This window comes from Macrotis lagotis, chromosome 5 (genome assembly GCF_037893015.1).
Source record: "Macrotis lagotis isolate mMagLag1 chromosome 5, bilby.v1.9.chrom.fasta, whole genome shotgun sequence".
NCBI classification, from domain to species: Eukaryota; Metazoa; Chordata; class Mammalia; order Peramelemorphia; family Peramelidae; genus Macrotis; species Macrotis lagotis.
Window position 1 is genome coordinate 55572862 of NC_133662.1, and position 25255 is coordinate 55598116.

The 25255-nt window shown below is 34.5% G+C and overlaps 1 protein-coding gene across 2 annotated transcripts in view; it reads right to left on the reverse strand.

The window, feature by feature from the left end:
- LMBRD1 (LMBR1 domain containing 1) overlaps window positions 1–25255 on the reverse strand; it is a 201901-nt gene that overhangs the window by 88209 nt on the left and 88437 nt on the right. For both annotated transcript variants that reach the window (XM_074237297.1, XM_074237298.1), the window contains exons 8-9: window positions 8096–8221; window positions 7529–7681 (exon numbers count right to left, since the gene is read on the reverse strand). In XM_074237297.1, the coding sequence (XP_074093398.1) occupies window positions 7529–7681; window positions 8096–8221 (279 nt within the window). The remainder of the gene's footprint in view (window positions 1–7528; window positions 7682–8095; window positions 8222–25255) is intronic.

Sequence of the window (25255 nt, forward strand, 5' to 3'; positions counted from 1 at the left end):
TCCAGTGTGCTATATGTGTGTTTGTTCCATGTCCTGTCTTGTGCAAGTGTCTGTGTTAGGTATTTCTGGGTCTGGGAACCAATCGTAAGTTTTAAACTGGGGGGGGGGGGGGGGGAGCTGAGAGTTGAGCCTAGGAGTTTCAGAAGGTGGAGGATAAAGAAATAAGTTTGGAAGTAAGTCTGCAGCATCCCCCTCATGGAGTTCAGCCCCTCCCTCACTGAACCTCTGGTAGCTATGCTGGTGTGTAGAGTTAAAGAGAAGAGGGGAGGGGGACTCTTAAGAGAATAAACTGTGATGTGGGAAGAGTTTGAGAAAGAACTTTTAAGGGAAAGACTGAGAAGTTTATAGACAGGAAGATTTCTTATTCTTTTAACTATCTGTGAAAGACTCCATGTTTTTAGCCTGGATGGGGGACACAAGGTAGTCTTGATCCCATCTGCCATCTTGTTAAGTCGAAACCGAGTTCAGCTGAGGAGTGCCCTGCCTTAAAGGGAAAGAGGACCCCCTACAGGTGGGATATGTGACTGAGAAAGGAAGAAAATATAAAACCCAGGGGTTAGGAGTCCCATTTATTGAAAGGAAATCATATTTAATGAATGTTGCTGCTCTAGCCACATGACCTAAAAGTGCTGACTCACTCTGTTTTTAAGTAGGACCCCTTTCTGGAGTTTTGAGAATCTGAATTTTAAAAGGGGTCATTGGTTTTATTACATTCTGACAAATTTTATACAGAATGGGAGGAATTAAACAACCTAGATTATTAAATTAGTTTGGGGTTTTAAACTATTGTAACACCTTTTGGGTTAAAGTGGTATTAAGAAGAAAAATAGCTATGTTATTAGGGATATTTACTGATTTCTTTTGGTAAAAAGCTAATGCTAATTATTTTATTGTTATTTTCGATGGAGTTTTTGGAAGGTGAATGCTGGATTCTCTGTACAAGGTACTCTAAAACTTTTTAAATGTATCATATGTATGAGATTATATTCTGAGAGGATCTGGGTAAAGAGGTCTGGAAGACAAAAGGGTAAAGATAGTGGGATATTCATTTTGATCTTGTTTTAAGGGGGAATGAGATGTTTAAAATAAGAATCTTATGTTTAATGTAAATTAATACTGTACATTTAATTTTAAAGATGAGGACTTCTCTCTTGGAAACTGCAGACAGCTGATGTGGGGGGGCTCTGATTGATGACTAAACAAATAGCAATTGTGTGGTTCCACTGTAAGGCAACTTATTGATAAGTGAGATGTATTTATCAGCTATGTGATACTCTTTTTTAACTGCAAAGAGATTATATTATATTTATATTTCTGTATATATATATTCTGAATATATTATACTTCTGAATATAATTACTGTATTATTAAAGTCTGGGATTAACACGTGATTGCTTTGAAGGGCAATAAGGGAAATATAAAAAATTATGACCCTTTCTAGGATAGATCTGTGGGTTCATGAATAATGTAATAATGGAAGGACTGCTTTGTACAATCTAGTAATTTGTGTTATTCTTATTGCTGTTTTGATATATTAGAATTAATAACACATGTTGGAAATGGGCAGCTGGGTGGAGCAGTGGATAGAGCACTGGCCCTGGAGTCAGGAGGATCAAATAATGCCTCAGACCCTTAATGATTACCTAGCTGTGTGACCTTGGGCAAGTCACTTAACCCCAACTGCCTTGCAAAAATAATAATCTGTATGCTAAGGATGGCTAGTAACTAAACAAGTTTATGTACAGAAATTTCTAGCTATAAATGTGAAATGGGGATATTTTAGATATACACACATACATACATATTTATAGATAGCTAGAATATTCCAAAACTGGTTGTTTGCTTTGAAGTAAAAGCATCTAGGTAATGTGAGAAAGACAGACACAAGAAAGGTAATTTGAGATTTTTCTGTGACAATATTTAGCTTGTTATGTGAGAATTTAGGAGATGATAGGCAATCTCCTGGCCAAAGGAGGTGTTTACTTTTTGTAAAATACAACAGGCTAGGAGAGGTCTCTAGCCAAGGGGAATCTGATATGCCATCTCTATACAGAGATAGAGTAAATGTGATTTCAGACAGGGATGTGGGTCTGGAAATCAGAGGCCTTGAATAAGAGGTAGGAGAGGCATGTAGGACTCAGAAAGGACACTCAGATCTTTAATTAGGGGGTTCATTAAATGGGACCCCATTAAGACTATAATTGGAATTTAGTGAATTGGATTCACTGGAAGTTCTAATTAGATAAACTATTTTAAATCATAGGATTTTTTAACTAATTTTCTCTTTTCATGTCAGATACCAGGATGGTCAGCAAAAAGGAAATGTTACTGCGCCAACATGTTGTTCTTGGATCCAAGGAAACCATTGGGTAGACGATGTCAGATAACAGGGATGTGCAGTCGAAGGGGCTGCTTTTCAGTATGGCCTGGAACTGGCCATACTTTTTCACTTGATTTCCCCAAAGTTGTAACATATGAATAATGTCTCACCTAGAATAAATCTGGCCTAAGACATTTGACTATGCACATGATCTCTGTCTGGTCACTGACATTCAATAATTATATCTATAAAGTAATTTTTTTTTGAGGTCCTGGATCTTTATAGTAACTAAGCAAACCAGAAAAAGATTTAGATGAATTGGATTTAATAGCCAGATAGGTTAGGTGTGTGGCTCTGACATCTGCTATCAGCTACATGTTAAGATAGGAATTAAGTTTCCTTAATTTTTATGTTAGAGAGGGATATTCAGGTAAGAAGAATGGAAAATTATTAGGATAATTAGTTTGAAGGTCTAGTTTAAGGAAAGGAATGTGAGTCAGATAACTACATCTAGAGAAAAGAAAATCTATGGTATATTTTGGAATATTTTGGGAAAAAAATTTCATTTTGATTAAGAATGTCTGAGTCATTATTATAATGAGAGCAAAAAGTTAAGAAATGTATACACTATAAGCTTAAGTCAATATGATAATTCTCATTGGGAGTTTACTCATATAGTAAAACACTTATGGGAGCTTACTGTGTTGAAGTGAAGTGTGTTATGTATGTCAATATGACAATAAGGCAAAATGTAAATTGTAATAAGCTCCAGAATCTCATTATCTCATGATGAAAACATGTGTTTTGATCTGAGTAAAATGTTAAAGTTTCTTTACCAGAAGATAAGGTCTCAGTAAGTCACCTGAGCTGGAGAGAACCTTTTTGTAACTGATTCAGAATATGCAGAAGGACACTGGATGTCTCCAGGGGAGAAGAGAAGAAAAAAAGAGACACTGGACCAATTCATCTCTACCATCTCTTGCCTATGTGTACACTGTTTAGTCAGGGGGTCTGTACCTGTAACTTCCCCTTGATTCTGTAAGTGTGATACACCTACTTATGCCCCAATCCTTATGGAAAGGAGAGGTAGGGTGAAGATGTTCATTCTCCATTGAGAGAAAAGGGGAAAGATTATTGGGTGGCATGATTATAAGTTACATGAGTCTGTATATCTTATCTAAGCAGAGTCCTATCCCTGATTTAGAGAATGGGGTATTAGTAATGGTGGGAGGAGAATCTAGCTGACAATGGGGTCCCTTAACCTCACTACCTTAAATTAATAAAATAAAAAAAAATTAAGTGAGCAAGGAGATTAAAAGACTTTTTTTTCAAAAGAAGAAATAAAAACTATCAACAACTATATGAAAGCAGGCTCCAAATCATTAATAACAAATTATCAGAACAAAGATTAAAACAGCTTGAGGTGTTACCTCATACAAATCAGTCTGACAAGGATGACAAAAGATAAAAATGGTGCCATTAGAAGTAACTGTGGAAATGGAAGAACACTAATAATATACTACTGATAGAAGTGTGAATTGGTCCAACTATTCTGAAAATTATTCTGGACAAGTAATTAAATTGTCTATTCACAAAGTGATGCAATCAATGACTAGATCTAAATTTCAGGAAGATGAAAAAAATGGAGTCAAAGATTCATATATACCAAAAAATATTTGCAACATCACTGAGAAATAGCAATGTGAAAATAAAACCTACCATCAATAAAACTTTTTTTCCCCCATGAGAGATATTTAAGAAGTTCATAAAGAATCAATATGATAAAGTTGATAAAGAGGATAAGCTAGGCAAAGAGCAAATAGTTAACTTCTAGACTGACTTTCTACCCACTAAAATCCCATCTCTTGTAACTTGTTTTTGTCACATCTCTGGGAAAGCTAGTTTCCTTTATATAGTCTTTGGCTGATAGAGACTCTGTAACTAGAACCATCTTGCCCTGGAAACTGAGATAAACAAAGAATATTGAAAAAACAAAATGTTGCCTAAGTTATAAGCTGTCCTCAATGATTTCTAATATAAACACTCTCCAGTATCTCTCAGGCCACCCCCCCTTGCTTGGTTTTTCCCCTTTAGAAGTCTTTATCTATCATCCCTTAAAGTTGCTAGTTCCTGGAAATCAGGCCACTTAACCTGGAAAAGAGAAATAAACTTATCTATCCCATATAATGCTGAGTCTTTGTCTCATGAATTTTTGACCTCTGCTCGAATCTTGAACTGGATCAGAGTAGACAGAGGGACAGTTTAGAGTCAGAAAGACTGGAGCTCCAATGATGCTTAAACACTTACTAATCATGATCTTGGGCAATTCACAACATCTCAATACCCTAGAGAACTCTTAAGACTTCATGAAAAACAAGTAGTTAATCTGAATGGGTGTAGGGAAGTTTAAAAAAAAATTCCCTAACAGTAAATCAAAGGTATCCTAACATAGAAATCTTTCTCCTCCCTTTTTTTTTTTGCAAGGCAAATGGGGTTAAGTGGCTTGCCCAAGGCCACACAGCTAGGGAATTATTAGTAAGTGTCTGAGACTGGATTTGAACCCAGGTACTCCTGATTCCAGGGCTGGTGCTTTATCCACTGCGCCACCTAGCTGCCCCTTTCTCCTCCCTCTTAACAAAAAAAAGCTCATAATGAGCTTTGTTTACTTAGGTATGAACAAATGAAAGAATTTTAATAACATCACTATCTTATAGTCCCACCCCCCCACACTTCATTTAGGGAAGTAAAAGAGATGGAAGTTGTGTAACAAAAATGAAAATTTGAAGAAAGAAAATATAAATGTTATACCTTTCTACTAAGTATACCAAATTTAAGTCCATTGGTTGAAAGCAAGAAATATATTGGAAAGATTATATATGTATTAGAGAGATTTTTACATAGGAAAAACTACTAGAATTAATTCTAGATTTGAAGGCAGGTATGTATATGTCTAAAAGGAAATGTCTTTCTTAGTAAAGAGAATCCCTAAGAGTTATTTCTAGAGATGATGGAGAGAGAGGAAGGTAATCACCTGGCTATGATATAGAAAGATATCAAATGAGCTCTGGCTCCATGGAAATCATGAGTATATTGAGTACTTATGTAGTTTTTGGGGTAGCCAAGAACCTGAATCCTATAATATGCTTATTCAATAGCTCCAATGAAAAAATTCTTCAGGGTTAAGGTTGCATTCCTCACATTTCATGCTTGGAAAGAGGCTCAGGGAAATGAAAACAGACATCAAGGTCAACTTCCTCTCTTATTACTTCCCTTTGACTTTTTCCTAGTAAATTGTCTAAGTTTAGGAAAACATGGAGGGTAAGACACTGAAGGCATGATGGAACAACCAAGAAGAAATTTGTGGACGTTCTAGGAACAAAGGATATGCCAAACTGAGAGTATATGATATAAGTGATGGTTTTCTGTCTTAAATGATATCATCAGATCCTTTAATTTTTCATTTAATCTCACAAATTAAATCCTGTGAGACAAGGGCACATAATCTTTCTTTTTTTTTATATGTTTATTTTTTCAAACTATATGCAAAGATAAGTTTTCAACATTCTTTTGTAAGATTGAGTTCCACAATTTTTCCCTCCCTGTTTCCCTGACAGCAAGTAATCTGATATAGATTATACATGTATAACTATGTTCAACATTTCCATGTTCATGTTGTGAAAGAAGAATTAGAATAAAAAAGATTAAAAAAACATTGGGGGAGGGGAAGCATAAAACAAATTTTAAAAATTGAAAATAGTATGCTTTGGTTTGCATTCAGACTCCAGACTCCATATTCTCTCTGGATGGGGATGGTATTTTCCATCACAAGTCCTTTAGTATTGGCTTTTAATCATTGTTCTGCTGAGAAGAACTAAGTCTATCATAATTGATCATCACAAAATATTGCTATGTGTACAATGCTCTCCTGTTTCTACTCACTTCACTCAGCCTCAATTCATGTAAGTCTTTCTAGACTTTTCTGAAGTCTTCCTGTTCACGATTTCTTGCAAAAGTACTCCAACATATTCAAATACCACAATTTGTTCAACCATTCCTCAACTGATGGACATCCCTTCAATTTCCAATGGTACATATTTTTTTCTGTTTTAGACCGAGACCTAATGGAAAGTTTATCACACTATTTATTCCTAGGAAACTGTGAAGTAAGATAGAAGTAAAAAGCCCAAGTCTTTGTTTATGGCACTTGTTTTAGAATAGTTGGGATTCTGCTAATCTTCCTCAGAGCAAAATTTAAAGGCCTTTTAAAAAACCAATGGCCTAATTTCAAATGTCATAGATTAAGGACCAATCTCCACTTTTGCCTATGGTGAAAAATAAAAGAAATTCAGTGTACCCAGGAGAAAAAATATTTAGAAGAGTTAAATGCATGTTTATAAAGGTTTTGCCCTTTTTTTGAATATTTTCAGTTTCTTCATCAGAATAGCATTTGCCAACAAAAGGAAATAAAATCTATTTTTCTCTTGTGCAACAAAATTCAGAGTAAACCATGTATATCATACAGTGTCTAAACTACAACTATGAGCTTGGAAAAAAGAGGAATTCTTTTACTCTGGCTTTCCAGTCACTCCTGTGGATGAAGGCATTATGCACCTCCTACTTTAGTCTGAATTTTGAGTGATATGATATTTACTAGTGATAAAACATTGATACCAGTGGTCACAGATGATTCAATTCCATCAGAATAATTAGATTTACTTTAGGTTCCTGGCTCCTCATTTTCAGATTTGTGCCAAAATAGATGTTCTTCTATGCCCAGTAGTTTGTACCCCTTCTTCGGCTTTCTTTTGGTTTTCCCCTCCTAAAGCTAAATCTTTTAAGCATATAATGAAATAAAGTCACGGAAAATTATAATAACATCCTGTAGCTAAATGCTACCTTAATTACTAATCCTTCCTCCACTCACATGTCAAGATAATTTTCCTAAAGCATAAATCTGAATATTCCTCATCTCCCTGCTTAAATGGTTCCCAATGGCTCTATCCAGATTGGGCCATGCCTCCTTGGCTACTACTTATGGCAACGAATAACAGAATTAGCTACCATTAAAAGAAATATTTAAGATTAAAAGATGCTGCTCAAATGATGTTCATTTTCCTCTTGGAAGAATAATTTTTGAGCTTCTAAATTAAGCTGAGGCACTGTATTATATTATTTTATTTTATATTACTTTATTCAAACTCCAATTACCTTTAAGGGTCGGAGGGCACCACAAAATTTTGTCCAGCAGCTCTTCTCCATGAATTCTAGGTGCCTCTCTCTCCTTTTAAGTGTCCGTAATTTTTCTTCAAAATGTTTTAAGGCCCGTCTATCCTTTGATGGTAGAGGTCGACCATCTTTGTTCTGCAAATAAAAGGAGACTAAATAAAATACAGAATTTAATCATTCATGATCAAGTTAGCATACCTGAAAGTTAATGCATATGCTTCACAAATATACTAAATGAATGTATAATTGGGTCACTTTCAAAATAAAACAATATGGAAATACCTTATGTGTAGAATCAGGGAATGGAATTATAAAGAATTTTAGAAGTCATCATTTCTTATTTTACAAGAGAATGAGGAGGGTCAGAAACATATATTAGACTTAGCCAAAGTCATATAAACCTAGTTCAAGTAGGCTCTGGACTAGGATTTGAGTCTCCTGATTTAGTAATCTTTCTATTTATACAACTACTAGATAATTTTGTCAATGTCTAAGTCACAGTCAGATGGAAAGAAATCTAATTCTATTTTTAATAAAATATTGCCTAACCTTTGATTTAATCCTTTGAATGTGCTGCTCCACTTCTTCAATATCTTCAGTGTTCTCTAAGCGTTCATATGCAGCACTTCTAGTACCTTTTATTAGGTTTAGGGGTAAAGCTGACATACCATAGGCCTAAAAAAAGTAAAAGAGAACTGAAAGCATGTTTATGACACCAATTCAAACTAAATTCTATATTATTTCACAAACCTACAAGTATACTTTATGCTTTTAACTTTTACAATCAGTAATAATTTCTTTTTTTGCAAGGCAAATGGAGTTAAGTGGCTTGCCCAAGGCCACACAGCAAGGTAATTATTAAGTGTTTGAGACCGGCTTTGAACCCAGGTACTCCTGACTCCAGGGCCAGTGCTTTATCCACTGCACCACCTAGCCACCCTGCAAATAAATTTTCTTTAGAGAACTGAAAAGTTGCAAATTCAGATTACTTTTCTGTGACTTTAAATGGCCAGTAAAATGTGATCAATTTAAGCTAAAAGCAAGTAAGATCAGTGTTAACTAGTAAAAATCACAAATTATTAAAAATGTTATAAAAACATTTGGTTCATAAAAATATAATTTTATTATTTATTTCTTATAATAAGCACTCATTTAGGTAGTACTAATAATTAAAAAAATATTTTCCCCAAAATCCAATATAGATAATATAAATATTATTCTCATTCTATAGAATAAGAAACTAAAAATAAAAGTCTAAGTAACTTGCCCATGGTCACCCAAAAAGTAAATATCTTAGGTAGTATTCAAACTCATGTCTTGACATCCTACACTGCTTCAGAGATTAGGTAATTCAACCCCCTCAAATTGATCAATGAAGAAAATGAAGCATGGAGAGAAATAACTTTTTTAAAGTTCATTCAAGTGACTTCATAGAATACATATTTTTTTTTTGAGTCAGTTAAGTCATCAGGCATTTATAAAGCACTATGTGCCAAGCTCAGTGTTAAATTGGGAATATACTGAAACAAAGACAGTTCCTGCCCTCAAAGAACTAGATATACACATATTTACAGAGTAGATGTTAAGTACAGTCAGGATAAGACAAATCTAGCAGCTTCTACATTAAAAGATCTTAGGACTTGGGATGTGATACTCTGGAAGGTAAAAGAACTTAGATTACAACCAAGAATCAACTATCCAGCAAAACTGAGCATACTCTTTCATGGGAAATTCAATGAAATAGGAGACTTTTAAACTTTCTGGTCTTTCATGACTGAACAGAAAATTTGATCTTCAAATGTGAGACTCAAGTGAATATAAAAAGGTAAATAGGAAAGGGAAATCATAAAGGACTTAGTGATGTTGAAATGAAATAAAGGTTTCAGGGTATATGATGTTTTTGTCCTTCATTCTTGAAAAGGTCTATGAAATCAGGGAGGTGTTACCACAACAAGCATATGAACTGGATTTAAATGAGGGGGGTGCTATGTTAAGTTACCAGTCCCACTTTCTCCTCCAGAGTCATCCTGGGTCCAGTGGCCAGACATAAATCAGGATGACTGGAGATGGCCCTGGATGGGAGGCAATAAAAGTTGAGTGACTTGCCCAAGGTCACACATTGATCTAGCTAGTGTCAAGTGTCTTGAGGTTAGATTTGAACTCTTGTCATCCTGACTCCAAAGCCAATGCTCTATATCCACTGTGACACCTAGCTGCCCCACTCAGGGTATATAGAATGATTATGGCAGGAAGGGGAAGAGAAGGAGGAGAAAGAGTTCAGAAGAAGGGCACATTTTTGCTGATAGAAAAATAAAATCATTAAAAAAAGTTAAGGCATGGAGAGACGTGAGATAAATTTCTATGTAGATGGAACATTAAGTAGGCCACTCTGGCTACAAATCATATTGTGCAAAGGAAAGCAGTATGTAAAAAGTCTGGAAAGCTACCCTAAAAACAGATTATGAAAGACTTTCAATGCCAAAAAGCTTTTTTATTAAATCCTGAGAAAGACTGTATAGCTTCTTAAACAGAGGAGTGACATGGTCAGGCTTGAATTAAAAGAATGATGAATTTGGAGGACGATGGAAAAGAGAGAGATATAGGATACAAGGAAATGGATTAAGAGAACTTTTTTCTTCAATTAAGAGAATATTGAAAGAAACTATATGAGGTCTTGAATGAGGGTGGATGTAGTGTGAGAAGAAATGTACAAAATATTGTAGAGGTGAGACTTGGCAAATGATTAGCTATGGGGTCATAAGAGAATGAACAGTCAAAGATAGCTCTCTAAGGTAGAGAAGCGGAAAATTCCATTCTGCAGCCTTTACTGGTCTGGTTGCCAAGGCAACTGCGGAGGGATCTGAAATTCAATAAATCTAGAAGTTTTTTTAGGGGTGAATTAAATATGTGAATAAATGTAGCCCAGGAATGATGTTATCCAAATGACCCTTGGCAGAAAAAGGTCTTAAGGGACGCAAAATTAAGACACAAAGTCTTTTCAAAGAAAGGTGAAAATTAGGATGGGTAGATATGTTCTGTTTTGGATAGTTCAAGTTTCAGAATTTCAGTGTAAACATGGAACAAACAGTGATGTAGGACTAGTGGACATGGATCGGTGTCCCATAAAGAAGACATTTAGGATCAATTAGACAGACAGTAACTGAAAATATATACTGAAATTAAAAGAAAAAAGAGAGCATCAGGCAAAGAAATGGTAGATGGATTAGGAGCCTGAATAATAGAGTAACTGGAGAAAACGGGATGATTTGGCGAGGGGAGGAAGATAAATCACGGAGGTGCTATTAGATAGTAAAATTATTTCATAATGACTTGTTGTACCTTTATCATGAGATTGAAGTTTTGCTGAAAATATATTTGCCAAAAGAGGGAAGAGGGAAAGTTAATTATTCAGAATTAACATGAGTGTCACTCTCTTAAAAAGTCAGAAAAAGAATTTCTAACTGACCCCTCCCCTTCAGTCCCTGCAATATTTGATTACTCAATAATTTGATTACTCAAAGTCAAAATGTTAAATGAAATCAAAATCTTATTTATTTCTTATTATTTGGTCTTTTGCAGATATGAAAAGGAATTATCAACTTTCTTATAAAAACCCTTTCATGTTTGAATATAAAAATTAAATGACCATTTCTCTAAGGCTAAATCCAAATCCTTTCATCTTTTCTCATTTTCCTGTCCCTTTTATCACTTTGGTCAGACTTCTCTGTACCAGCTAATTGTCATAGTTATTATGGAAACATTAAATGGAAATGACATAAATATGTGTTATCAAGTTGGAGTTATTGGATATCAAGGAACACTGGGATCTTTCATCTGACTTGTAGCTGAAACCTACATGTCCGCTCTTCCCATGCTGGAGCGTGTGCTCTTTGAAAGCAGGGATTGTCTTGTTTTTCCAATTGTATTTCCAATATCTAGTACAGTATTTTAGATAGATGTACTAAATGAATGCTTTTATTTTTATATCCTTTTAAAGTCAAATTGATCCAGACTAGACATTCTAATAGGAGCAAAAAATTCATTTCATAACCTATATCAAACATGTAAAATATCAACTTGGTATTATTGTCTCATGTTTTGAACAGCTCTTAGTTGATGCTTCAAAATTTGTCCAACTATATATAACATTTCTCTCCCTCAAGTCTTATACTAAACATAATATTTTCTATTTAAGAATATTTTGATGGCTAAATTTTGCCTTTGTCACTATTTCACTTATTCCTAAATCAAAAGGTTCATTTTCAATGTTTTTTTGTTTTTAGGATTTTGCAAGGCAAATGGGGTTAAGTGGTTTGCCCAAGGTCACACAGCTAAGTAATTATTAAATGCATGAGGTAGGCTTTGAACTGAGGTACTCCTGACTCCAGGGCCGGTGCTCTATCCACTGTGCCACCTAGCCACCCCATTTTCAATACATTTTTAACAGAATTATATAGAACATGGGATATATGCACATATACTCTCCATGGATTTAACTTTTATGGAGTTAGAAGCCATAGAACAGAAATTGGTAGTTAACAATACCATTTTAAAGTATTTGCTAATCATTGATTACTTTGTTGAACATTCATTTGAGATCAGTGTTAATGATATTATAACAGAAGTATGGAGAACAATAATAGCAAATTTTTAAAACTGTTCTAACAAAGTGACTGAAGAAAGGACAATTCTTATTTAGTTGACTAACATTTTCTTCTTTGTAGACAAGTGGAATTTCAGTAAATACTAAGAAATCCAAACAAAAATATGTCTACAATATACTTGATTTTTATATATTCCACAAATCCCAAGGCTATTTTAACTTTTGCAAAATTTCTTTTTGAATTTAACTTTGTAGGAAAAAAAGTTAAAGAGGATTTTTTCTTTTTAAACAGAAATAATTACATTTTACAGAAACATATAAAACATTCATTGCTTACCACTGCCCTCTAGTGAATTCCCCCCAAAAAGTAAATGAAGACTGAATTGAAAATGGGAGTCAATTTTTAATGTTTCTCAATCTACACAGTAACATCACTGGTTGTATTTATTGCAAATGTAAAAGAAATCATGAAGTTACTTTAAAAATTAATGTAACATGATGTACACACATATATAAATATATATATATATACACACACGTCTGTTTGTATATATATATGCACATACTCACATATATAAAATACTTTCATTCCTAAAGGCAATATTATATTATCAAATCGAATATAACTACAATTATTTACTGTAGTTCAACTCTCTCTTCACCTTAAACTACCCCACCATCATGAACTCAAATTACATGGTTTTAAAGATTTGTATTTTCTTTCACAAGTGTTTAGGGAAGTTAAAAATAAGAAAAGTGATTAATAATATTAGAAACAGACATTAAGTACTACAGCATATAACTGTTATCACACCCCCAGGGGCCAGTGATATTCCGGAAACATCTCTCCCAAGCCAGCTGTGCAGAGATATTTTTAAAGTAATGGGAAGGAGCCAGAGGAAACCTAGTTATCAGAAAGTCAGCAAGTGGTTCTCTTTTGTTCTACTGCATTTCCTTTATTTTAAGAAAGTTGGGCTGCAGTTGAGTAGGGAGAAATGCTTAATCCAAGCTACTGGGAATATGAGATAAAAGTGACATGAAAAGTTATTTTTGTATTTGTATCGTTGGATCTGAACCCAAAGCCTGACATATAGATAGGGAATTTTTTTTTGTTTGCCGACTGATTAATATTAGTCTCTTTACATTCATTACTTTCTTCAGTCCTGTCTAAAACCATCTGAGTTAAGAAATGCAGGTATTGTGCCCATTTCAGAGATAGGAAGATAAAGATTTAGAAAAGTTAAGTTAGTTATTACTTCATGATCACACAGAAGGTAAGGTATAGAGCTAGGTTTTAGGACATTACAGCTTTCATTAGAAGTCAAAAACACACTTTCAGATGTAAAAATAAATGAAGTACCTTCTTGGGTAGAAAAGTAGTTGAGGGCTCCACTGAGGAACTCCAGTTAGAAATGTGTAATATCAAAAAGTGAAATATCCTTTGACATCAAAATTAACAGTCCATTTTAAAAGTTCTATTTAATCATCTCAATTATTAGTGATAATTTCTTTCCAGAAATCACTTTTACTGGAATAACATTTTTCTGTATTTTCCCTTTTTTAAAGCTAGCAATTATTTAGTGTTTTTAGAATTGTAAGGCATTGTATATCATGTTATTATTCCATTTAGTTTTCACATCAATCTTTTGAGGTAGGTTATCCTTACTTTACAGATAAACTAGGGCAGGCTAAGGTTAAATGAGTTGGCTAAGGTCACATAGCTAATACTAGCAGGAAAAGTCTAGAGTTCTCACTCACTTAATTAGGTATCTCAGATATAAAATCACATTTAGAGTTTTAAGTGGTCAGTGTTTATTTCACCATGATAATATTTAGATTTTTGTGATATAAGTTAAATAGATGAAAGCAATATTATGAAGATAAGGTTACTATACTTTTCTTGTGATATTAACCAACCATCAATAAATTTATACCTCAATTTTTTCCAGTTATGCCAATCCATTTTCTTCCTTAAGATTTCCCAGAATTATGTCAAGTGAAGTAATAATTCTGTAATAGTTTAGGAATTCAAACAATTGAGATTTTCTTGTGACTAGAGTTTTTGTATTTTAAAACTGCTTCTGACATTATCAAACCTAATAACTATTGTGATATCTATCCTTTTTTCCTTTTCAACCTTCAAAGCATATCAGAACCTATCTGAGAAACACCAATAAAATACCTATAATATCAAAAGTGAAAATTAGCAGTTCATTCTACATATATTGACTAGTTATCATCTCAAATATGAGCAGTTATTCTCAGAAGAAATTATGCTGTTTTTTTAAAAGAAAGACACAGCCCCATGAAGGGGACAAAAGTCTGATCTTGAGTCAGGAGGACCCATGGGTTCAATCCCATCTCTGATACACAGAAGCTTTGAACAAATTCCTTAAAATTCTCAGTGCCCCAAGGAAACTAATAAGCAACTGGCTAACAAGTGTTTATTAAGTCTTTACTCTGTGCTAGGTACAATGAAAACAGGCAAACATACAGTTTCTCAGCTCAAGAAATTCAAGTTCTAATGCAGGTGACAACATGTAAATTCCTAGGTAAACATGAGATGTACAGGGTAGAAGGAAGGTAATTTCAAAAGATAGGTACAGGAATGGCTAGGTGGTTGCAGTGGATAAAACCCTGGCCCTGGAGTCAGGAGTACCTCAGTTCAAATCCAGCCTCAGACATTTAATAATTACCTAAGCTGCGTGGCCTTGGGCAAGCCACTTAACCCCATTTGCCTTGCAAAAAAAAAAAAACCTAAAAAAAAAAGGGAGTACATGAAGAAAATTAGGGAATGAGGCTCCACAGAAATTGAGATCTGAGCAAAATTCTGAAGATGTGAGGGTAGCAAGAAGTTAGCAGTTACAGGAAATGGCCTATGCAAAAGACACAGAGATGAAAAAGATAGTGTTCTGTGTAAGGAAACAAAGGGGTCAAAGTAGTTAGATCACAAAGGAGACAGAGAGGAATAAATATAATAATACTAGAAAGGAAGGAAAGTATCAGATTGTAAAGGGTGTTAAAAGTCCAACAAAGGGTTCTATATTTGATCATAAATGTGAAAGGAATCCAGTAGAACTATCTGATTGAGAGTGGGCCGGGGGAAGAGGAGAAAGGAAAGATGATATAGGAAAATGTGTTAGGAAAAACATTTTAGCAGAGGAGGGCAGGATGGATTGCAGCTGGGGTGGAAAGAAATGGACATCTGAGGCACAGCTATGAACAGGTCTTTCTTTGTAAGTGACTGTAATAAGGAGATGTCGAGAGAAGAGGAGGAATTTGAACAGATATCTACATGACAGTAAAACCAAAGATATCAATATAATTTTAAAATAATTATCAATTGTTTAATAAAAGATATTTTAAGTGAGAGTTGTCTTTTTTCAAGTTAGAAAAGTTTACTTTCTGACAAAGAAAATCTAGCACAGTATCTCTAAAGAGTGAAAAATTGGCTTTTTTGGACTGATACCTGGAATCATTCTCAATCTTTTAAATGTTTTGTTTCCTCATGATGATAAAGGGAATAACTGCTCAAAAGTCACACCAAAATGACACAAAAAGATGAAATTATTAAATTTTTTAGAAAAATAAAAATAATTATGTTTGTCTTTCAAGGATGAGATACACAAAAATCATTCAAAAATTAACTTGCCTATATCATTTTGCAAGTACGATATCATTTTGCCATGAATTCAAAAGACAACTTTAAGTTGATGATTATTGTATTAACATATGAGGTTAGATAAAATCATTTCAGTGCAAAACAAATTAATAAAAATATAGATGCAAACTATATCATCTAATATTACCACCTCAAATTTTTCATTTTATCATTAGGTTCCATGTTTACAGATAGATCAAGAAGTTCATGGAAATAGTTAAGTGCCATAAAGATCATGAATGTTTAATTCAGAATATTAAGGTTTAGGATTTGTTTCTATTTTAGTAAATTTGTGTGGTATCTTACAGTACTGTACTATAAGATGAAAAGTTCCTAATTCATCTAAAATTTACTAAGGTTATAAGCTTAAATAGGTCATTTCAAATATGTTTACAAAAACTCCTGTTTGCTTTCACTTGAAAAAATCTGAGTTTTTTTTTTTACATGTGCAGTTCTAAGAGAAACTTGGTAACTTTTGGAAGTCTTTTCCCATACCACATCAGACACTTAAAACCAATACTGAAGGAGCAGCTAGGTGGAGTAATGAATAGAGCAAAGGCCCTGGAGTCAGGAATACCTGAGTTCAAATCCAGCCTCAGACACTTAATAATTACCTAGCTGTGTGACCTTGGGCAAGTCACTTAACCCCCACTGCCTTGCAAAAACCAAAAAAAGAAAAAGTGTTTAAAAAAAATACTGAAGAGAACTACAGGATTTTCTAGAAGAAAAAAGTTCCATTTTGAGATAAGAGTAGAGGTCATTTCATTATGACCAGAAAGGAAAAATGATCAATGTTGGAAGGGATGTGGGAAATCTGGGACACTAATACATTGTTGTTGAAGCTGTGAACTCATTCAATCTTTCTGGAAAGCAATTTGGAATTACACCCAAAGGACAACAAAAATGTGCATACCCTTTGATCCAGCAATATTACTACTGGGTCTATACCCTGAAGAGATGATGAAAAAGGGTAAAAACATCACTTGTACAAATCTATTCACAGCAGCCCTGTTTGTGGTGGCAAAGAATTGTAAATCAAGTAAATGTCAATTGGGGAATGGCTTAGCAAACTGTGGTATATGTATGTCACGGAACACAATTGTTCTATTAGAAACCAGGAGGGATGGGAATTCAGGGAGGCCGGAGGGATTTGCATGAACTGATGCTGAGTGAGATGAGCAGAACCAGAAAAATACTGTACACCCCAACAGCAACATGGGGTGATGATCAATCTTGACGGACTAGCTCATTTCATCAGTGAAACAATCAGGGACAATTTGGGGCTGTCTGCTATAGAGAATACCATCTATATCCAGAGAAAGAACTGTGTAGTTTGAACAAAGACCAAGGACTATTACCTTTAATTTAGGGAAAAAAACTGATATCTTATTGTCTGATCTTGCTATGTCTTATACTTTATTTTTCTTCCTTAAGGATATTTCATTCTCATTACATTGAATTTCGATCAATGTATACCATGGAAACAATGTAAAGATTGGCAAATTGAGTTCTGTGTGTTGGGGGGGAGCAAGATTAGGGGGGAAAATTGTAAAATTCAAAATAACAAAATCTTTAAAAGAAAAAAGAGTAGAGGTCATTAAGAAAATAAAAAGGGGGAGTAAAATGGTCAAATTTCCAAAAACTGAGCCATAAGTAACTAGAGCATACTGATATGTCCCTCTGTGTATCTAAAACATCAAGAACAGAGAAACTGTCCCTTCAGGGCAGTCAAGGGATATAAGGCCTATCATGCAGAGAGGATGCTTACTAGAAGCAACTAAGAAGAGCACAGCAACAGCCTCAGTCCAGAAATGACAGCAGTTAATGCCACAAATATGACTTATGAAAATCAAAAACAAATTCCTTTGAAATGAGTTATTGAAAATAAAATTTCCCTGGTTAAACTGTAAGATGTCTGACAAAGATCTCAGGTGCATAGGAAATTGAAATACAAATATAGAAATAAGAGCTATTCACCTTTAAATAAATGGTCAAAGGATAAGATCAGGTAGTTTCTTAAAAATTAAAATGCTTAATATTCCTACTTTAAAAATTAACAAGAATAACAGAAGAAAACTTAGGTTCTTTGCTGTTGCTTTAAAAAAATAAAGTCACTTTCCAGTGACTTTCCCGGTATAATCTCCAATCAGAAATTCCCCTAATATAAAGGTAAGCAACATATTGGTCATACCTGACAATATATTCTTCTTACAGTTATTTTCTACTACTTCCAGAGAACAAGAGAAATGTCTCAAGAGACATCTAAAATCTAAGTCAACCTAAAAGATCAAACTCCTTTAAATTTCTCAATCTTGTTTACAAAAGAAATGCAAATTATCAGTAACCATATGAAAACATGCTCCAAATGTCTAAGTAGCAATGCATATTCAAACAATCTGAGATATTTACTTAATTCACAGATTAAAAGAGATTTAAAAAAAAAGAATAGCTATAGAAAAGATATACAAATATTTTGTAAATGAAGTTGTAAACTTGTTAAACAATTTTATGAAAGGAGGAAATCCTGCAAGTCAATAAATAGCTCTAACTCTATGATCCTTACTCTTTTTTTAAAGGTTTTTGCAAGGCAAATAGGGTTAAGTGGATTAAGCACAGGCCCTGGAGTCAGGAGTATCTGGGTTCAAATCTGGTCTCAGACACTTAACAATTACCTAGCTGTATGGCCTTGGGCAAGCCACTTAACCCCACTGGCCTTGCAAAAACCTTAAAAAAAAAAGATTTACAGAGCACTTGACATTTAAGTCATTTGATTCTCCAAACAACTCTGGGAGGTAAGTGCTATTATTACTGAAGCAGATAGAGGTTAAATGACTTGCCCCAAATCATATAGCTAGTAAATATTTAAGGCAGAATTGGAACTAAGGTCTTCTAAACTTCAAATTCTATGCTCTAGACACAGACAGAGGTTTTCTCTAGGGAAATTAGGAAGGGGAGTGAAGGGAAAATAGTGAATTTTATTTTAGAGATGTTTAAATAGTAATGTCTATAGAAAATTCAGTTTAAGATATATAAAATGTGATGTGGAACTGTAGCTTAAGAGTCAGATTAGGGCTGGATACATAGATCTGAGAAGCACCTGCTTATAGATCACTACTGAACCTAAGGAAGCTGATGATGAATACGCATGTGACAGACTCTTGCAGATTAATGAAGTCTATAGGCCCCTTCTAAAAAGAAGTTTTTTAGATGCATAAAATTATAATGAAATACAGAAATCTAAATACATATTTCTTGAAAGTTTGTGGACCTCAGGTTAAGAACCTATAGAATACAGAGAAAATCAAAAGATCCATAAGCATTTATTAAGTGCTCACTATGTATAAAGCACTTTAATAAAAACTGGAGATATAAGGAAAAGCAAAAAATTACTTCTGTCCTCAAGGAGTTCACAATCTAATGGGGAACCAGAGAGTAAGTTCCAAAATAAGAGTCTTGGGAAATATCCATAAAAGGCTCTAAATGCTGTTGCTAGTGACCCAGAGGTAAAGTGTATGTCTATCAATAGAGTACAAGCTCTTATGTCCCTTTTCTTTAAGGGTCTGTTTCACTTTTATATCTTTATTCTGAGAACAACATAGCATTCAGCAGATGCTAGCCACCCAATTGAGGTTGAGCTAGAGAGACATTATCAGGGTGAATGGAGTAGGATGTTTTAGGCTAAACAAAGTCTTGAAGGTCATGGACTAAATCACAGATGCCACAGTGAACAAAGTATCTACAATAATGAAAGGTCAGGTATGAAAACTGAAGAGAAATTTTTGATTCTTTTAAAGATCCATGATCAATGTGGAAACACTCTTAGCCAAAACAAATTCATTCATATTTTTCCATAGTCTTTTATTCTTGTTCAGATTTTTTCAGAAATTTTTTATAACTTTTGAAGGCTCTTTCTAGCTTTCTCAGTATTAGTTCTATTTTTAACAAGATTATTTTATAACTGTTGAGTGGGGAAGAGAAGGAAATGTGGGAATTTAGCCTAAAGGGCTAGAAAATTATACTGTTAAATGTCTAAAAGAGGGGCAGCTAGGTAGCACAATGAGAGGCCTTGAAGTCAGGAGAACCAGAGCTCAAATCTGGCTTCAGGCACTTAATTAACCTAGCTCTGTGACCTTGGGCAAGTCACTTAAACCCACTGCCTTGCAAAGATAAAAAAAAAAAGGTCTGGAATAATATAGTCTGTTCAACAAATATATAAATTCTTAGATCAGATTTGTGTAAAATTAAAAAGGCAATTAAAGGAAACAATCTATCAGGCCAAAAAATAATAGATGAGAAAAAAAACTTTTTCATATGCAGATACTGGAAATAGGGGAAGAGGAATATCATGGAGATCAGTTTGCAATCACACCAATCAGTTCATTTGTAGGAATTAACCCAAATGAATTTTAATTATTTAGAAAAATCACAAGTCAAACTTATTTTAGAACTAAAGATGCAAAGTGTTTAAGTAGATTCAGAAATATTAGCTAACAAAAATTATCAAAATCTTCACAACAAAGATAAGTAAAAGAATTCTTTTGGAGAAGTATGAACACTAATCAGGAAATGTGGAACAAGTCAAAGTAGAAGGCCTCTTATTTTAGAGTGTCTCTTATTTAGTGGTCTTGATTTTCTTGGCATAGAACAGAATATCTTACTAAGAAATAGGAATGAAGGAACAAGAGCTTATTAGACTATAAAACTCTTTAAGCAGAGTAAATGTGATTATCTAAATTTTCTGTAATCACCAGAGCAGAACATATTGTTCTGCACATGGTAGACACAGGACATGTGAAATCTAATTGTGAAAATTTTCCCCATTTGATAATCATGCCCCCTTCTCATTGTTATTCTAAAGAAAATGTTCTCATCTTTGGCATGTGTCCATTAAGAACATATATGTATGAATGTATGTATGTATATATATATGTATATATATATATAAATGTGTATATGTATGTCTAAAAATTATTAGAGAACTAGAATAGCTTCCTAGAAATCACCTATTACTTTGTGGGGGGAGTGAGAGTGATAAATGAAAATTTCCTTAAAATCTTGAGATTAACAGGATAACAAATAACTATCAAAGAGAAAAGAATTTGCAATGAAGTTCCTGTCTAAAATGAAAGAGAATGAGCCACTTGTTCACTGGGTTTGCAATTCTAATAGGAACCCTAATAAAACACAACAAGAAAAATTCAATGGGATACCCAGCTGAATCTGTCAAGTAAGGTTTTGAGATCAGTTAGAATAAAATCTCAACGTAAAATATTTTCAGTAACTTCAAAAAAAAGTTCTACAACTTTTTAACAACCACACTATATGTCTCAAAAAACTTTTAGTAAGATTAAAATGATTTGTCTTTAGGATATCGCTTCAACTTGGTAAAACTGTGCTGTAAATTTAGTGTATTTATTATTAACACTGAAATTTCCAAGAATAAAATACTGAACCAATTTTGGGATTAAATGTTTCTATTCATTCATTTTTCTTATATATAAAAAAAGAAAATACTGATTATAATACAAGATGTATGCAAGAAGATTGTGACTGGAGTTGAACAATGGACTGTAAATCTCCAGACTCCATTTTATGTCTTTAACACTAAGCACCTATTTTGGGAAGAACTAAATAAGATATTTATTATCACTAAGGAACTTGACATTCCATTAGCAGTAAAGTTTGTTTCACAATTGACCTTAATGGCATTTTTCCATTTAGGGCAGCAAAGTCAAAGGTCTTCAATTCTTGTTGTCTCTACCATGTTATCAATGACTAACAATTTTGGATCATTAATTTCAGGAGACTACACAACATCCAGAATTTTAAAAATATGGGTTCTGATACAATTTATGAAATTTATCTGTTTGAATTTTCACATACACCAAAGCAGATTCCAGATGGTTTACAAAGTAAAACAAAACTAGTAATTTCCCACCACCACAAGATCAAAATACTCATATGAATCTGTGAATTCTTTGATTCTTATGTTCCCTTCAATGATGTGTATGTCTGCTCATACTGCATGACTTCAATCCATTCCCTTATTTGTAAGGACATCCATCCAGACCAAATCCCTTGTCTTCTCCTAACATTGCAAAGATCCTAATGGAAAACTCAGGTTGTCTTGGCTGTTACTATTCACTTTCAATATGATTAGCTTATTTTCTTCCTAGACCCTTGATGCTTGATAGTGACCAACATTATGACTCCTATTCATATTTGTTTATCTGTTACATTTGTTTTAGGAATAATCGGCTCACACCCACACTGTTTTTTCACTACCCTGTGTAATTTACCAAAAAAACAAAAGGGGGGGGGGGGGAAGGGATGTTTGTCCTTTATTTTCAAAGAAGACCACAACATCAGGGAGGTAAGGCCATGACAAGACTGTGAATTGGATTGAGTGAAGGGATGCCATGCTAAGTCACCAGCCTCACTTTCTCCTCCATAACCATCTGGATCTAGTGGTCATAATCAGGATGACTGGACACTGCCTGGGATACAGGGCAATCATGGTTAAGTGCTTATCCAAGGTTATGCAGCTAGTGTCTGAGGTCAAATTTGAACTTCTGTTCTGCTGACTCTCCAAGGACAGTGCTCTAACTGCTGTGCCACCTAGTTGCCCCATCCTCTGAGGGATACATTTTACTCCAATATGTTACTTGTGTGGCTATTATAGAATACTACAGATTCTGAAAAATTATAAATGAATAACTAGTCTAAAGTATCCTTGGATTACTATACATTAAAAGCAAATTTTATATATACTGTCAAAAAGGCATATGCCACCAAATTTAATAGTCTTTTAAAAAACATTTAATCATACAATAAAGAGCTAAAAATAATTTTCTTCCTCAAATTATTCTTTTATTTTGAGTATTCCTCAAGTAACTTTAAATCTTATTTTCACATTACTGCAATAATTTTCTTCAAAAAAGTAAACATATAAGACCCCCTTCTCTCCCCTGCCCTGACAAAAAGAGAGAATCCTCAAGAAAAATAAAAAGAAAGGAAAAAAAAAGTGTGCTTCAGTCTCTGTTCAGATATCATTAGCTTTGTCTTTGGGATGGGTTGCCTTCTTTAGCTTAAGTCCATCAGAGAAATTGCTTCAGTATTTTTTCCCCACAGTTGAAATTGCTAACTCTATTTCCTCCCCACTCTCATATATCCTATTCTTTCCCTCTTTCCACTCTGTCCCTCCTCAAAAGTGTGTTGTATCTGACTACTCTCTCCCACAAACATCCTCCTCTTCTATCAACTAACCCCCTACCCCCATCCCCCTGTCCCTTTCTCCCAATCCATTCCTCTCCTTTTCCCTCTAGGTTAAGAAAGATTTCTATTCCTTTTTTTTTTTTTTAGGTTTTTGCAAGGCAAATGGGGTTAAGTGGCTTGCCCAAGGCCACACAGCTAGGTGATTATTAAGTGTCTGAGACCGGATTTGAACCCAGGTACTCCTGACTCCAGGGCCGGTGCTTTATCCACTACACCACCTAGCTGGCCTGGTCCAATTCCTTTTTGAATATGCATGTTATTTCCTCTCTGAGTCAAACCCAATGAGAGTGAAGGTTCACTCATTCCCCTTTCACTCCACTGCAAAAGTTTTTGCTTGATTCTTTTACATGAATTATTTTAGCCCATTCTACCTCTCCTTTCCCTTTCTCCCAGTATTCTTTTTTCCTCCCATGGACTCCAACTTTATATTATACCTTTAAATTCAGCTCCCTCCTGTGCCTAGTCTATATATGTGAGTGTGTGTGTGTGTGTGTGTGTGTGTGTGTGTGTGTGTGTGTGTGCTCCTTCTGACTGCTCTAAAAAATGAGAAAGTTCATATGAATATTATCAGTGTTGTATGAAAGGAGAGGTTAGCATATGAGTATTATCAGTATCTTCTTCCCATGCAGGAATACACAGTTCAACAACATCACTAAATTTCTCATAATTTACCTTTCTTGTTCATCCTCTCTATGCTTCACATGAGTCCTGTACTGGAAGATGAAACTTTCTGTTCAGCTCTGGTAATTTCAAAGTCTGAAATTCCATCTTTTCCCCTGAAAGATGATGTTCAGTTTTGGTGAGCATTTGATTCTTGGTTGTAATTCAAGCTTTTTTGCCTTCTGGAATAACATATTCTAAGCCCTATGAGCTTAGTAGAATGTAGAACCTGCTAAATCCTGCATAATCCTAACTGGAGTTTCAAGATATCTGAATGATTTCTTTTTGGTTGTTTGTAATATTTTCTCCTTAACTTGGGAGTTCTGGAATTTGGCTATAATGTTTCTGAAGTTTTTATTTTGGGCTGTCCTTCAGGAGATGATCAGTGGATTCCCTTGATTTCTATTTTACCCTCTGCTTCTAGGATAACAGGGCAATTTATCTGGAGAATTTCTTTAAAAATGAAGTCAAGGCTCCTGGTCATGATTTCCAGGTATTCCAATAATTGTTTAAATTATGTCTACTGGATCTGTTTTCTAGGTCTTTCTAATGAGATATTTCACATTTTCTACTAGTTTTTCATTTCTTTGCTTTTGTTTTATTGTTTCTTTTCTTAATTTCTCACACAGTCATCAGTTTTTCTTAGCTCCATTCTACATTTGAAGGATGCATTTTCTTCAGAGAGCTTTTTTTATCTCCTTTTCTATCTAGTCAATTCTGCTTTTAAAAAGTATTCTTCTCATTGATCTTTTGGACTGCTTTTTTTCCATTTAACCTAAAAGTGGTTTTTAACATATTTACTTTGGGTTTTTTTTGTTATTTTCTTCACCAAGCTACTGACTTTGTTTTCATTATTTTCCTGCATCACTCTCATTTTTCTCCCAGTTTTTTCTCTGCTTCCATTATTGCTTTTCAAAGTCTATTTGAGCTCATCCACAGTCTGAAACCAATTCCTATTTTTCTTGGAGGCTTTGCCTTTTTCATCTTCTGAGTGTATATTTTGATACTTCGTAGGACCAAAATAATTTTCTATGGTCAGATTCTTTATCTTCTGTTGTTTCCCCAGTCTATGACCTGATTTTAAGGCACTTCCAAAGCTTTTGGAGGTTTTTGGGACACCCCCCAGGGCCCGAAATTCATTAGAGGTCTTATGACAGGCTCTGACTGCTCTCCTGGTCCTGGTCTGTGGATGACCACAGGCACTCCCCTCTGCCCTGGAACTGCAAGGAGCATCTCTGCTCCATGATAGCAGTATGGGGCTCTAAATTTCGACCTGGATCTGAGAACAGGCAAAGCTGCAGAGTTCTGCCCCAGGAATAGAAACCTCTACATAGAAACCTCTATCTCCTATCTCTCTTATCTTCAGTGGGCTGAGCTCTCAGGAAGGACTTGCTAACTGGTTCTGCAGGTTTCTGGGGAGGGACTGCACTGAGACCTCTTCTGGTGTGGCACTGACCTTCCAAGTTGTCCTTGGTGATCCCTGAGCTAAGAGGTCTAGATATGACTCCCG